This window comes from Chiloscyllium punctatum, chromosome 2 (genome assembly GCF_047496795.1).
Source record: "Chiloscyllium punctatum isolate Juve2018m chromosome 2, sChiPun1.3, whole genome shotgun sequence".
Lineage (NCBI taxonomy): Eukaryota > Metazoa > Chordata > Chondrichthyes > Orectolobiformes > Hemiscylliidae > Chiloscyllium > Chiloscyllium punctatum.
Genome location: NC_092740.1, coordinates 44,054,149 through 44,069,723, shown reverse-complemented (window position 1 = coordinate 44,069,723; position 15,575 = coordinate 44,054,149). Strand labels below are relative to the sequence as shown.

The window sequence follows — 15,575 nt, the reverse complement described above, 5'->3', positions numbered from 1 at the left end:
CCCCACACACGCCCCTGTTGGAGATGTTTAATCCCATGTGCCATAATCAACTTTCGCTACATACATTTGTCTGAACAATGTTACAGAAAAGGAGGAAAGGGGCTAATTTTGTACTTAGAACATTTGAGGCAAAGTGGCACTGCCATCCTTTACATGTAGACATGCTGGCCTAACCTAAATCTTTTAGGAGAAAGTGAGGACTGGAGATCAGAGCTGAAAAATGTTGCTGGAAAAGCACAGCAAGTCAGGCAGCATCCAAGGAGCAGGAGAATCGATGTTTCGGGCATAAGCCCTTCTTCAGGAATCTTTTTGTTTGATACTCTTAGAACAGTATTTAAAGAATCAGGAGTAGGTAATTCAGCCTCTTGAGCCTGTTTTGCCATTTAATAAGACCAAGTCTGATCTGTCATCTAAATCTATATACTGAATAGCCTTGAATATCTGAATGAGACAGGTGGGGGGAGTATTTTGTTTGTTTATGGTCAGATCAGTTATCCAAAGGAAGCCATACTGAGCATAACTCTGTAAACATGCATTTTTACATAATTTTTATTTTATTCAATTGATTAAAATGTGTACAAACACTGGATATTGCTTAAAAATTCATGATATTTTACAAATGAAATCACTTTTTGTGTAAATAAAATTAATTGACGTGGAGGTTGGTTTTTTGAAGAAAATATCTAGTTGCTGTTGCTTGAGGGGCTTGTGTTTCTTTGCTCCACTGCTTCATGTACACTTCAAATGAGGCATCTATTAAATGTATGCTATTGGTGTCAGTTTTATCAATCTTGGATGAATATATCTTTAGATGCAACATTATGCATCTCAGCAGGTAGAAGAGTCAAAATAATTATATCTAACATGAAGTAATTTTTAACACTACCTTAAAATTAGTTACGACTTAGTAAATACAGATATTTTTGGCAATTCTGCCTGATTGCAATCGTTGCACCAGTGACCATAACACTTCTTTTGATGTAATCTTTTTACAGGACCTTGATCTTGTTTGAATAATCCAAAATTCAGATAATTGATGTTTGGATAGCTGAGGTTCTGTATCTACCTATGGCTCACATCGTTTAACCCTTTTTTTTTTGCTTAAAAATGTTTCTATTGAAGATTTAAAACTAACAACTGATCTAGCACTGGCTGCCCTGTGTGTAGAAGTGCTTCCTAACTTCCCTCCTGAACGGTCTAGCCCTACATTTTAGACTATACCCCTTAGTTCTAAAGCCTCCAGTCGGAGGCAGTAGTTTCTTTGTCTACCCTGTCTTTTTCTGTTATAATTTTGAAGAGTTTGATCAGATCAATCCTTAACCTTCTAAATTTTAAAGAAGACCACATTCTATAATCTGTCCTCATAATTTATTTGGACTTCAGGGGTTAAGGTCATCGTATTTGTAAACCTACATTTTACTCCCTCCAAGGCTCCTTTTTAAAGTGAGGTACCCAGATCTGCTCTCAGTATGCCAAATGGGGCCCAACCAGTGTTTTATAAAATTGCAACATAACTTCTGCATCCTTTTCATGGCGTCCTCTAGATATAAAGGCCATCATTCCAGTAACTTTCTTGATGATTTTCTGCATCTGTTTATGGCATTTTAAGATCTATACACCTGAACTCCCAAGTGTCTTTGGACATCTACCATATGTAATGTAATACCATCATAAAGGTAGATTGGGATACTTTGCTCCAAAATGGATAACCACTCGCTTGTAATGAACTCCATTTGCTGTTGTTTTGCCCATTGACTTGGTTTATCAATGTTCCTTTCTAATTTCGTACGATTATCTTCGTGCACTCTCTCTCTTGCGCTCTGCCTGACTGTGTCAACAGCACATTGGGATTAAATGATAATTCTATGCCATTCTCCAAGTAATTTAATAATGCAAATAATTGAAGTCCTAACGTGGGTGCTTGTAGGACACTCATGGACATATCATGCCAGTTTGGTTACCTATTTATTATTCGTACTTTGTCATCTGCCACTCAACCAATTTCCCAGCCCTGTCAGTAATTTGTCCTCCGTTCCCTCAATTTAAAGGCCATGTTGGGAAACAAAGAACAAAAAAAAAATCTGCTGTCTTTATATAAGTAGTTTTTTTTTCAGTTAAGAATATAGTTGCATAATTTTGAAACGAATAGTTGTGCTTTCTTTGCAGTAATATAAACTTCCTCTTCCTTATTGTCTAGGCATAAAAAACCTGCTTACTCCATGTTATAATGGTGAGAAGTTTTCTGGAACATTTGGACCGATAAATCCTTCGTTAAATACAACCTATGAATTTTTGAATCAACTCTTTAAAGAGATCAGCTTGGTGTTTCCAGATGCTTATGTTCACTTGGGAGGTGATGAAGTCAATTTTGCATGTTGGTATGTCAACTTTTCTCTCTCTCTCTCTCTCTCATTGTTTCCCTGAAACTTATGCCTTTTTGTTTGTAATCATTATCTCAATTATTAAATCTCGTTTAGTAATTAGGAAGGCCGAATCTGTTAATGAAAAATGAGAAAGTGCACAGCAGTTTTCTTTTCAATAGTGCTCCAGTCCAGATATTTGTGCCAACTTCACAGTTAAAACAAAATCGAGTCACCATGAAATCAACTATAGAATCAATATCTCGATGTTGACTTGGAGGAAGTTCTGAGTAAAGTGATGGCACGGAATACATTTTTTAATCTAGAATTTATCTGCTTGAATAGCTTAGTGGCAATACCGCAAAGGGTGTTTCTGCCAAGTTTCAAGGTATTGAAGAAACCAGCAAATTTTGTTGCAGCTGTATCTGTCTGCTAATCACAGGTAAAATCTTGCTATAACTCCCTTCTGAAGCTGTATAAGAATTTGATTAGGCACATTTTGGGTTTTGTGTAAATCTGATCACAACACTATCTGATAGATGTGAAAGCTTTGTAGAGGGTGCAAAAGAGGTTTACCAGGATGTTGCCTGGATTGGAGCATTGGACAATCTTGGATTTTTCTGAGAGTATGAGAGGTTGATGGACCAGCTGATAGAAGTATCTAAAACTGAGAGCCTTGGATAGGGTGGGTAGTTGGGAGTCATTTCCCTAGGATGGAAATATCCGATGCGAGGGAGCATATCTTTAAGGTAAGTGGGGGAAATGTTTGAGATGTGAGGAAAGTTATTTTTTATACAGAGTGATAGGTGCCTAGAATTTCCTGTCGTGGGAGATGATGGAGATGGATGCAATAACAATGTTTAAAAAGCAATTAAACAGATTCTGGATCATGTGCAGGCAGATTGATTGATTAGTTTAGAATGGCATTGTGGTTGGCACAAATGTGGGGTGACAGGCCTTTTCAATGATCTATATAAGCCTGTTCCCCACAGTAAAGACATTATATGCAAATATGGCATATTTATTACCCCTCTAAACAGGATGTTTTTCAGCCCAGTACTAAACACTGATTAGATGGTGTGGGCTACTAGCAGGTACAAAATTAAAAAGCTGGAACTAAATGGTTGAGGAGTCCTCTCCGTCTAGTGGCAGCATGAACTAGGGGTGAACAGTAAATGGTATCAGCCACCTGAATTTTTTTTTGAAAGCTTGATGAAAACCCAAAACTGACTTGCGGGATGGCGCAAGAGATGGGGATTCAAATTCCTTGGCATTGGAACCAGTTCTTGGGGAGGTGGGACCAGTGACAACCAGACTGGTTCCAGTCCTGTCCAGATGCAAACTATGTCCTGGGGAGTGTTTGCTGGTGCTGTTGGGGAGGTTTTAAACTAATATGGCAGGGTGGTGGGAACCAACACAGGAACTGAGGGAAGTAAAAGTGGGGACAAAAACAAAAGACAGGATGGGGGAGGGAAAAGTGGAAGGCAGAGTCACCAAAGACAAAAATCAAAAAGGGCCACAATGTATTTTTCTAAATGGGCAATAAATGTCAAAATCTGAAGACTTTGTCTCAATGGGTAGCATTTGTAATAAAGTGGATGAATTAACTGTGCAGACAGTTATTAATGGATATGATGTAAATTGGGATTATGGAGATCTGGCTCCAGGGTGACCAAGGATGGGAACTCAATATCCAGGGTTATTCACTTTTCAGGAAAGATAGATGTAAAGGGAGTTGGGGTAGTGTTGTTGGTTAAGGAGATTAACGCTGTAGTAAGGGAGGACATTAGTCTGGACAATGTGGAATCTGTATGGGCAGATCGCAAAACACCAAAATTGTGCACACATCACCAAACAGTAATTGTGATGTTGGGGATGGCATCAAACAGGAAGTGAGAGATGCATGCAGAAAGGTACAGCAGTTATTATGAATGATTGGACTAACCAAACTGGTAGCAGTGCGATGGAGGAGGATTTCCTGGAATGTATGACAGATGGTTACCTCAACCAATACGTCAAGGAGCCAACTAGAGAGCAAGTCCTTTCCTTTCACCCTAACAGCAATATACTGTCTCTCTACTCTTGTTATCTCATTTTTAAAGGCTTCCCATTTTCCAGCCATCCCTTTACCTGCAAACATATACCCCCAATCAGTTTTTGAAAGTTTTTGCCTAATACTGTCAAAACTAGTCTTTCTCCAATTTAGAACTCCAACTTTTAGATCCATTCTATTCCTATTTTAAAACTAATAAAATTAGGGTTGCTAGTCCCAAAGCGCTCCCCCACTGACACCTTAATCACCTGACCTGCTTTATTTCCCAAGAGTAGGTCATGTTTTGCCCCTTCTCTAATAGGTACATCCACATACTGAATCGAAAACTTTGCTTGTACACACTTAACAAATTCCTCTCTATCTCAACCCTTAACAGACTGGGACTGCCATACTGTTTGGAAAGTTAAAATCCCCTACCCATAGCCACTGTATTCTTACAGATAACTGAAAATGCCTTACAAATTTCCTTCTTAATGTCCTGTTATTAGGTGGGTCTATAATACAATCCCAATAAATTGATCATCCCTTTCTTATTTCTCAGTTCCGCCCAAATAACTTCCCTGGATGTATTCAAAGGAATATTCTCCCTAAGTTCAGCAGGAAGCTATCCCTTATCAAAATCGCCACTTCCTCTCTTCACTTGTCCCCCTTTCTAACCTTCTTGCAGCATTTGTGTTCAGGAACATTAAGCTGTCAGTCATAGATCAGAAAACATTACAGCGCAGTACAGACCCTTCGGCCCTTGATGTTGTGCCATCCTACGAAACCAATCTGAAGCCCATCTAACTTAACAGTATTCCATGTTTGTCCATATGCCTATCCGATAACCATTTAAATGCCCATCTACTACTGCCGCAGGTAGTGCGTTCCATGCCCCTACTACTCTCTGAATAAAGAAACCACCTATGACATCTGTCCTGTGTCTATCACCCCTCAATATGAAGCCATGCCCTCTCATGTTAGCCATCACCATCTAAGGAAAAAGGGTCTCACTGTCTACCTGATCTAACCCTCTGATTATCTTTCTTGTCTCAATTCAGTCACCTCTCAACCTTCTTCTCTCTAACGATTACAGCTCAAGTCCCTCAATCTTTCCTCAAGATTTTCCCTCCATACCAGGTGGCAACCTAGTAAATCCCCTCTGAACCCTTTCCAAAACTTCCACATCCTTCCTATAATGCAGTGAATGGACAATTACCTCATATTTTTCTGCATTAAACCCTGTTTGCCACCTCCCAAACCACTCCTGCAGCTAATCTATATCCCGTAACCTACAACATCCTTTGGCACTATCCACAACTGTACTGACCTTAGTGTCGTCCGCAAATTTACTAATCCACCCTTCTATGCCCTCACCCAGATCATTTGGAATAGAATCTCTCCGGTAGGAAACTGGCCCTGTGGCCCAACAAATCCATACCAACCCCCCCTGAAGAGTAACCACCCAGACTCATTCCCCTACCCTAGTGCTCTACATTTACCTGTACTAATGCACCTAATGTACACATCCCTGAATACTACAGGCAATTTAGCATGGCCAACACACCTAACCTGCACATCTTTGGATTATGGGAGGAAACCGGAGCCCCTGGCGGAAACCCACTCAGACACAGGGACTGTCACCCATCTGGAACTGTCAGGCAGCAGTGCTAACCACTGAGCCACCGTGCCACCCATTTAAAAATGTTTGTTATTTTGACAAACAGCAGTGCACTCAAAACAGATCCCTGCGGTACACCACTAGTAACTGAACTCCAGGATGAACATATCTGAACCACCACCCTGTCTTCTTTCAGCTTGTCAATTTCTGATCCAAACCGATAAATCATTTCAATCCCATGCCTCCATATTTTGTGCAGTAGCCTACCGTGAGGAACCTTATTAAACGCCTTACTTAAATCCATATACACCACATCAATGGCGTTACCCTCACCCACCTGTTTGGTCACCTTCTCAAAGAACTCAATAAGGTTTGTGAGGCACGACCTATCCTTCACAAAACCCTGCTGACTATCCCTAATCAACTTATTCCTATCGAGATAATTAGAAATCCTATCTCTTATAACCTTTTCCAACACTTTACCCACAACTGGAGTAAGGCTCACTGATCTATAATTACCAGGGTTGTCTCTACTCCCCTTCTTGAATAAGGGAACAAAATTTTCTATTGTCCAGTCTTCTGGCACTATTCCTGTGGACAATGACGACATAAAGATCAAAGCCAAAAGCTTGGCGATCTCCTGCCTGGCTTGCCAGAGAATCCTAGGATAAATCCCATCTGGCCCAAGGGATTTATTTATTTTCACACTTTTCAGAATTTCACCTCCTCCTTGTGAACCTCAATCCCATCTAGTCTCATAGCCTGTTTCTCAGTATTCTCAACAACATTGTCTTCTTCCAGTGAGAACACTGATGAACAATATTCATTTAGTGCTCCCCCTGTCTCCTCTGACTCCAAGCACAACTTCCCACTACTGCCCTTGATTCGCCCTAATCTTAATCTAGTCATTCTTTTATCCCTTTTATACCTACAGAAGGCCCTGCCCATTCCTGAGCCATGTTTCTGTAATTACCACTCCCACGTTCCTAACCATGCACCGGGTTCATCTGCCTTCCCTGTTAGACCTCTTGCATTGAAATAAATGCAGTTTAATTTATCGGTCCTAGCTTGTTCTCTGCTTTGTTCCTGCATGCCCTGACTGTTTGACTCATCCCTTTTCCTACCTGTACCAGTCTCAGATTGATTTTTGCTCACTACTTCCCTGGGTCCCAACCCTCCACCTTACTGGTTTAAATTGTCTCAAGCAGCTCTAGCAATTCTCCCTGCCAGTAAGATTAGACCCCTTCCAATTCAGGCACAATCCATCTTTTTTTGTACAGGTCACATCTACTCCAGAAGGGATTCCAATGATCCAGAAATGTGAACCCTTCTCCCCTGCACCAACTGTTCATTCATCTGTTTTATCCTCCTATTCCTACCCTCACTAGATCATAGCACCAAGAGTAATCTAGATATTACTACCCTTGAGGAGATCCTTTTTAAACTCCTGCCTAACTTTCTATATTCTTGCTTCAGAATCTCATCCTTTTCCCTTCCAATGTCATTAGTTTCAATGTGTACAACGATCTTCTGCTGGTCCCTCTCCCCTTTGAGAACATTCTGCATCCTCTGAGATTTTGTTGATCCTGCCACCAGGGAGGCAACACACCATTCTGATTTTTCGCTGGTGGCCCCATTAACATCTGTCTGTGCCTCTGACTAGAGAGTCCCCAATCACAATCGATTGTTTGGAACCCAACGTATCCCCTCATTACATTAGAGCCAGTCTTGATACTAGACTGGTATTGTGTAATGAGAGAGAATTAATTAGCAACCTTGTGTTCAAGATTTTTTTAGGGAAGGGTGATTGTAATATAGTGAGAGAGAGTGACCGTTAAATCTGATTCTAGGGTCCTGAACTTTAAAGCTAAAGTTGATGGTATGAGGCATGCATTGGCTAGGATAAGCTGACCAAAGGTTCTTAAGGTGGATAGGCAATGGCCGAACACATGGATGAACTTCAACAATTGTACACCCCTGTCTGGCTTAAGAGTAAAACGGAGAAGATGGCTGAACCATGGCTGACAGGGGAAACCGGGGATAGTGTTAAAGGCAAAAAGGAGGAATCTAAATTGGCCAGAAAAGCTGCAAACCTGACAACTGGGAGAAACTTAAAATTCAACAGAGGAGCACAAAAGTTTAATTCAGAAGGAGAAAATAGAATATGAAAGTATGCTTGTGGAAACCTAAACACTGACTGCAAAAGCTTCTATGGCTTCGTGAAGAGAAAAAGACTGATGAAGATAAATTTCGGTCTCTTGCAGTTAGAATCCGGTGAATTCATAATGGGACAACAGATGGCAAACCAATTGAACGAAGACATTGGATCTGTCTTCAATACAGAGGACATAAATCTTTCAGAAATGCTAGGGGACACAGGGTCAGTAGATCTTGTGCATCTGAACTTTCAAAAAGGCTTTTGACAAGGATTTGTGTGATTAATAAGGAAAATTAAAGCATAGGTGTCAGAGGTAACTTATTCTATATGAATCGAGAACTGGTTGGCAGACAGGAAGTAGAGAGTTGGAACAAATGGGTCCTTTTCAGAGTGGCAGGCAATGATGAGTGGGGTATCACAGGGATCCCAGCTGTTCACAATATACACCAACAATTTGGGCAAAGGAATTCAATACAATATCTCCAAACTTGCAGATGACTTGACGCTGTGTGGTAATGTGTGTTAAAGGAGGATGTTTAGAAGATGTAGGCTTGCTGAGTGGGCAAATCCTCAGCAAATGCAATATAATGTGAATGAATTGGGGAAGAAAACAGGAAGGCAGATTATTATCTGGATGGTAGCAGTTTAGGTAAAGGGGAGGTGCAACAAGACCTGATATCATGGTGGAACAGTTGCTGAAGGTTGGCATGGAGGTGCAGCAGACAATAAGGAAAACTAATGACATGCTGGCCTTCATAACAAGAAGATTTGAGTATACGTAGGAATGTCTTGCTGCTGTTATGCAGGGCACTGGCGAGGCCATATTTTGAGTATTGTGTGCAGTTTAGGTCTCGTAGTCTGAGGAAGGACATTCTTGCTATTGAGAGAATCCAGCAGAGGTTTACCAGACTGATTCCTGGGATGGCAAGACTAACTTTATGATAGACTGGATCAACTGGGCTTGTACTCTCCCTGGAACTTAGTAGAATGAGGTGGGGGGAAATCTCATTGAAGCATTTAAATCCTGACAGAACTGGACTGGCTAGATGCAGGAAGAATATTTCTGATTGTTGGAGAAGCCCAGAAGTAGGGGTGACTACCTAAGAGTAAGGGGTAAGCTAATCAGGACTGGGATGAGGAAAGATTTCTTCAGAGTTATGAACCAATGGAATGCTGTATCACAAAGCTGTTAGGGCCAGTTCTTTTGATTGTATTCGAGAAAGAAGTTTGACGTGGCCCTTGTGGCTAAAGAGATCAAGAAGTATGGAGAGAAAGCTGGAATGGGATGCTGAAATTGCACGATCATTTTGAATGGTAATGCAAACTCGAAGGGCTGAATGGCCTATTTTCTATATTTCTGTTCACTGCCTCTGAACATTGCAGAATGAAATCATTTTGAGCTTTGCTGATTTCTTTTGCTTTCAGAAAAGGGGTTTGGATAAATTTGATACTATTGCATAAGTACCTGTCTGTATATCATTGCTCCTTGTATGCATGCTATGCTGAACATAATCAAGTAGATTTGTGCAAATCTCTACATTTTGTTTCATAGTGTATACAGGGCATTGGCAAGGCCACACATGGAATATTGTGTGCAGTTTTGGTCCCCTTATCTAAGAAAGGGTGCGCTTGGTAAAGGAGAAAGTGAGGACTGCGGATGCTGGAGATCAGAGCTGAAAATGTGTTGCTGGAAAAGCGCAGCAGGTCAAGCAGCATCCAAGGAGCAAGAGAATCAACGTTTCGGACATGAGCCCTTCTTCAGGAAAGAAGGGCTCTTGGTAAAGAGGGAGTTTAGCAAAGCTTTCAGAAATTGATTTGTGGGATGGCAGGACTGACGTGAGAGATTGTGTGGATTGAAATTGTATTGAGTTGAGTTTAGAGGATTGAGGGCAGACCTCAAACTTATAAAAGTTCAACAGTATTAGACCGGTTAGATACAAGAAGGATTTTCCTGATGGGAGATGTCTAGAACCAGGAATCACAGTTTAAGGATAAGGGGCAAAACTTTTAGGACAGAGACAAAGAGAAATTTCTTCACCCAGAGTGGTAAGCATGTGGAATTCACTACAGCAAAGTGATTTGAGGTCAAAACACTCCTTGAAAGAAGGAGCTAAATATCCCTTGATCCCTTCAGCCACAAGAGGTGAGTTTAGGGTATTCAGTTGTTTAATCAGCTATGATCATTGTTAAATAGCAGATCAGCCTCCAGGGATCAAATGGCCTACTCCTGCTCCTATGTTCTCAGTTCTTTAAGTACAGCAAATGTTTTATTAACAAACACCTTTTTGGGACCAGGAGCATGTTAGTTGATCAAATATTCCAGATAATAAAAGGTGCACATAACCACAGTAAACCCTCCCCACGCAAAGCTTTGACATCAACATCTGTCTCAAAATCAATGTAAATACATCAACAAACCTTCTAAAATAATTGTTAAAAATACCCAGTAAGTAATAGAAACTTAATGCTGAGGTATACACATCACTGTTATGCAGTAAAAGTATAATACTTGGACATTGGTATTTCAGGTATTTAATTTTTGCCAGATTATGAAGAGTGCTGGTTGATCAGATGCTGGTTAAAACAAAGTTTGCTATATATCAATATTACAATATCAGGGTATAGTTGATTCATATCAAGCATGTTAAATGCCTATGTTGACTGGAGTAAGGGTGTGCTGGTTTTTACCCCTAATTTTATTTATTTTCTTCTACAGGAAATCCAATCCTGCTATTACAGAGTTCATGCAAAAGCAAGGCTTTGGAAACGATTACAGAAAACTGGAATCTTTCTATATCCAAAAGTAAGGATTCTTTACCTTCGATATGTAATTTTGATATTCCAGGCTGTATATTTGTGGTACTTGTTTTTGCCACTGTTGCTGTCTTGTGCTTTCCTTGTTGGATGTTCATTAGGAGCTTTGCTTTTTTTTTTCAGTTTGGAGTTGTCTAACATCCATTCCTTTTTTTGGTTTGTATCCCTCTCATCTTCCTTTTAAACACCTTTTTTAAAACCTCTTGTTGCATTAGAATGTGGGCAGTCCAGGTTTTTTTTGTCTTGCTCTTCAATATTCACTGATCTTTCCTTCTGCACAGTTCTGAGAATCTCTTTGCTTTTGTGTTCTTGAACTGAGCACTTTGTCCTCCTTCAGAACATCCTAGTCCTGTGGAGATCCACCTCTCCAGGTTCACATTCCAGCCTTGTGTAAAATGCTGCAAATTGCTCTTGATAATTCTGAAAACATGTATACTAAATAAAATTTTTTTTTTTTTTACATCAGAATGTGTATGCATTGTATTACATTTTAACAAGCTCTTGCTGCAGAGAATGCAAAATATCTACTTTTTTTTATTTTAATCTTGCTAACTGAATTGTGATCAACTTATACTTTGTAGTTCTTCTAGCTATTTGTCACATACCTCAGTTTGTAGGAAGAGCCTATCCAGGCCAAGTCTTTTTGACCAAGGTGCTTTTCTTTTAAAGAAGGCAAATTCTGTTTTGATCTCTGTGTCGTCATTTTTTTGATATTTCCCAAGTATTACTTTCCCATATAAAATCCTTTAAATTCATTCTACGTCTCACATTCTTTGAAACTTTTTTCTGCTTTGTTTGAATTGTAGGATTGTTCTTGATTTCTCATCTGCAGAAATAGTTGACCTTATCTGTTCTTTCAGTTCCCTTCCCTCCTTTACTTGAAAGATTTTAATTGGATCGTTGGATATTGGTGGAAATAACATTAGCTAACTCAAAGCTTTTCAAACAGTTTTTGATGCTTTACTTTTAGGATATAGATCAAGATGGATGAGCATGGAAGCAACATGTGTTAGTTAGAAGACATTTAGTAAGATATTAGCTTTCAACATTGGTTATGATGGTATAAATATGAAGATCATCATGAAAGGAATTGGAGGGTTTTTTGTTGTTGAGGACAGGCAATGCTATACTGAGATGGAGATTTTGAAAGTAAGTGGCTAACTGAGTGGCAACAACATTTAAAAGGAAAGCACTGGTGTAATGTGTATCTTGGTAGTTTACCATGTATTACAATGCTGTGACTAGCTAGGACATAGGTCCTCAATTCTAGGCAGTTGCGATCAGTGAATCATTCTTGTCATGAGATACTAAAACTTCCAAATGTAACTTCACCAACACTCAGTTTTGCAGTAGTGCTCCAGCCTTCTGTTCTATATGCCTTGATGGAAGTCTGGAAACCCAATTTTTTTGGGTGATTTGAAATGGCAAGTCACTTTTTAAAATAGTATTGCCAGTACTTTGACTCCAAACTTGTAATAGGTAATTTCCAGTGTCAGATTGACTGGCGTCACTAATATTTCCACATGACAATGTGTTCTTACTCTAAAATGAGCTTCTTTGGCAAGGTTCGTTTGTACCTACTGCAGATATACAGTAGCTTTGCACCATTCAGTGCATTTCAATGTTGCAGCAGAATTTTGTCAGACAAATGAGTTATGCAATGGAGACAACAATTTAGATGTTTAGATGTTCTGCTTGCTTTGCCTGAAATGGCTGTACAATTTATTATGCAAGTACCACTTTATCGGTATTTAGTTTGTATTAATGTAATTTAAAACAAACCAACTTGAAGCCCAAGTTTTTAACTCAATTCCCAGAAGTCAACAGGAATCTGACTAGTTGTACAGGTCATTCAACTGTAGCATGTGTTTCATCAATGTGAATTCACTGTAACATGATTGACTAATTAAGGATGCTGTTTCTAAAGCATGAATTTTTAAAACATGTATTGGCTGTAACGTGATTGCATTGCCAACATTTTAAGCTCTTTTTAAAGTACGATTTTTCGATAACACAGGATTGCACAAGAACAAAACCATAACATTATAGAAGAATTGACTGCAATCCAAAAGGCGAAGTTATGCAAATGTTTCCTGAAATAAATGTTGTAAATAAACATAAGAACCTATTGATTTTAGCTTTTGCAAATCAAATACTGAATTTGTGTACATTTACTTGCAGTGTTCTGGATATTGTAACAAGCCATATGAAAGGCTACATGGTCTGGCAGGAAGTCTTTGATAATGGAGTGAAGGTAAGTGTGTGGAGTCAGTTTGGTCTGCATTTATTTGAAAACCAGAAGCAAAGCAGAATACTACTGATGTTTCCAGTAGTTAAAGCATTCGCTCAGTGGCAAAGCTATACTAGTCTGAATAATTGAACTTAAAAAGAGCAACTGTAGTACGAATGTCAAATTTACAACCTGTTTCATAGTAATTCCAGAAATTGAAATAATTGAGCTTGGCGCTTTGACTATTTCATATTCCGTGTTTTTGTCTTTTCAGCTTCTCTTTTCTGCTTGGTATTGCATGGCCTTATTTTAGCTTTTTTGCTTTTTTCTTAAGGATTCATGGTATTAACTTCTCAAACAGTTAAGCAACTTATTTTAACTAAATATTTGTAATTCTAAATACAGTGTGAGTTCTTAAGATATTGTATGTATTGTTTTAAGGTTTTCTGAACAAACTTTTGCCTTAGAGGTAATATGTTCCTTATATAAGTCTCTACCATGCATGAGGTCTATAGTATGTAGATAATGAGTGTATGTACATTGTGAAATTCCAGACATAGTGTATTAATTAGTCATTAATTTGCATCGGGTAGCCAAAAAGAACAAACCATCGCTGATTTTTTTTTCGGAAGTGCAGTTAAAGTCCAAGTTATAGTTATACAGCATAAGAAAAGGTCCTTCCACAAATCAAATCTGTGTTGGTTTTAAAAAAAAGTTTCCTTTTTACTTTTAAAACTGTTGGTGAAATCTGTTTTGACTGCATCAAAAAATAGATTTCCCTCCCCTGTCCATCCCAATCTATTTAGTCCATGACCCCCCACCCACCCCCCCCCCCCCCCCCCCCCCCCCCCCCCCCACCGCCGTGACCAACTCGCCAATGAAAGGATGAAAGGGAGTATTTCTCCCTCGTTCCCTTGATCAAAATCACCTCTTCACCTTTATGACTGCCTTAGTTCGCAGTCGCCCCCTTCACTTTTGACCCCATATCAGGAAAGGTCTTGGCCTCAGCAGTACGAAGAGATGAAATCCATAGGCTTCACCACATTTAACCATACCTTTTATAGCACTTTTAAATTTTTTATGGATTTAAGAAACATATAAAGTCAAAAGAGAAAAAGTATAACATAGCAAAGATGAGTGGGAAAGTGGAGGACTGGGAAGCTTTTAAAGAACAGAGGAAAAAATGAGGTACGAAGGTAAATTGGCCAAAAATATAAAGGAGGATAGTAAAAGCTTTTTTAGGTATGTGAAAGGGAAAAAAATGGTTAAGACTAAAATTGGGCCCTTGAAGACAGAAACGGGGGAATATATTACGGGGAACAAAGAAATGGCAGAAGAGTCGAATTGGTACTTCAGATCTGTGTTCACTGGGGAAGACACAAGCAATCTCCCAGCCGTAACAGTGGCTGAAGGACCTAAACTGAAGGGAATTTATATTTGCCAGGAATTGGTGTTGGAGAGACTGTTAGGTCTGAAGGCTGATAAGTCCCTGGGGCCTGATGGTCTACATCCGAGGGTACTGAAGGAGGTGGCTGGAGAAATCATGGATGCATTGGTGATTATTTTCCAGAGTTCGATAGGTTCAGGGTTAGTTCCTGTGGATTGGAGGGTGGCTAATGTTGTACCACTTTAAGAAAGGAGCAAGAGAGAAAGTGTTGGATAGAGCTCTCGAGGATAGTGGAATCAAAGGTTATGGAGACAAGGCAGGAACAGGATACTGATTGAGGATGATCAGCCATGATCATAATGAATGGTGGTGCAGGCTCGAAGGGCAGAATGGCCTACTCCTGCACCTATTGTCTATTAAGTTTTAACTGAGAAATTAGTGAAAATGTAGTACTAGAGGAAAGAAATGAAACTGAAAGTTGATTGTTGGATTTGTCTCCTAGAGTTTTGAAAGATGTAGCTATATAGACCGTGACAATAATGGTGATCATGTTTCAAAATTCTGTTGATGCTAGAAATGGCTCCTGCAGATTGGAAATTAACAAATGTAACCCTACTATTCAACAAAGGAGAGCGAGAACCATAGACCAGTTAGCTTGGCATTAGTAAGATCAATTCTGGAAACTATTTTAAATGTTTTAGCTGGGCACTTAGAAAAATATGGTAGGATTGGGTTGAATCAGCATGGATTTATGAAATGGAAATCATGTTTGCCAAATCTGTAGGAGTTTCTCAGCAACAGTGAATGTGCTATATTTGAATTTTCATAAAGCGCCCAATGAAGCTCTGTATGAAAATTTGGTAAACAAAATGTGATTAGTAAAATATGGGATAGGGGTTGTACATTCATTTGGTTTCAATTAAGGATCCATTAACTGATTAAAACCAGGAATAAAGAGGATCATTCTCAGGTT

General features: G+C 39.3%; 1 protein-coding gene across 4 annotated transcripts in view; it reads left to right on the top strand.

Moving 5' to 3' along the window:
• The window catches only part of hexb (hexosaminidase B (beta polypeptide)), a 43,603-nt gene that overhangs the window by 15,682 nt on the left and 12,346 nt on the right, over positions 1-15,575 (top strand). For all 4 annotated transcript variants that reach the window (XR_011952377.1, XM_072548036.1, XM_072548047.1 and 1 more), the window contains 3 exons: positions 2,198-2,378; positions 10,888-10,974; positions 13,167-13,239. Coding sequence is in view for 3 of the 4 variants with exons in the window: in XM_072548036.1 (XP_072404137.1) it covers positions 2,198-2,378; positions 10,888-10,974; positions 13,167-13,239 (341 nt within the window). In the remaining variant the exon portion in view is untranslated. The remainder of the gene's footprint in view (positions 1-2,197; positions 2,379-10,887; positions 10,975-13,166; positions 13,240-15,575) is intronic.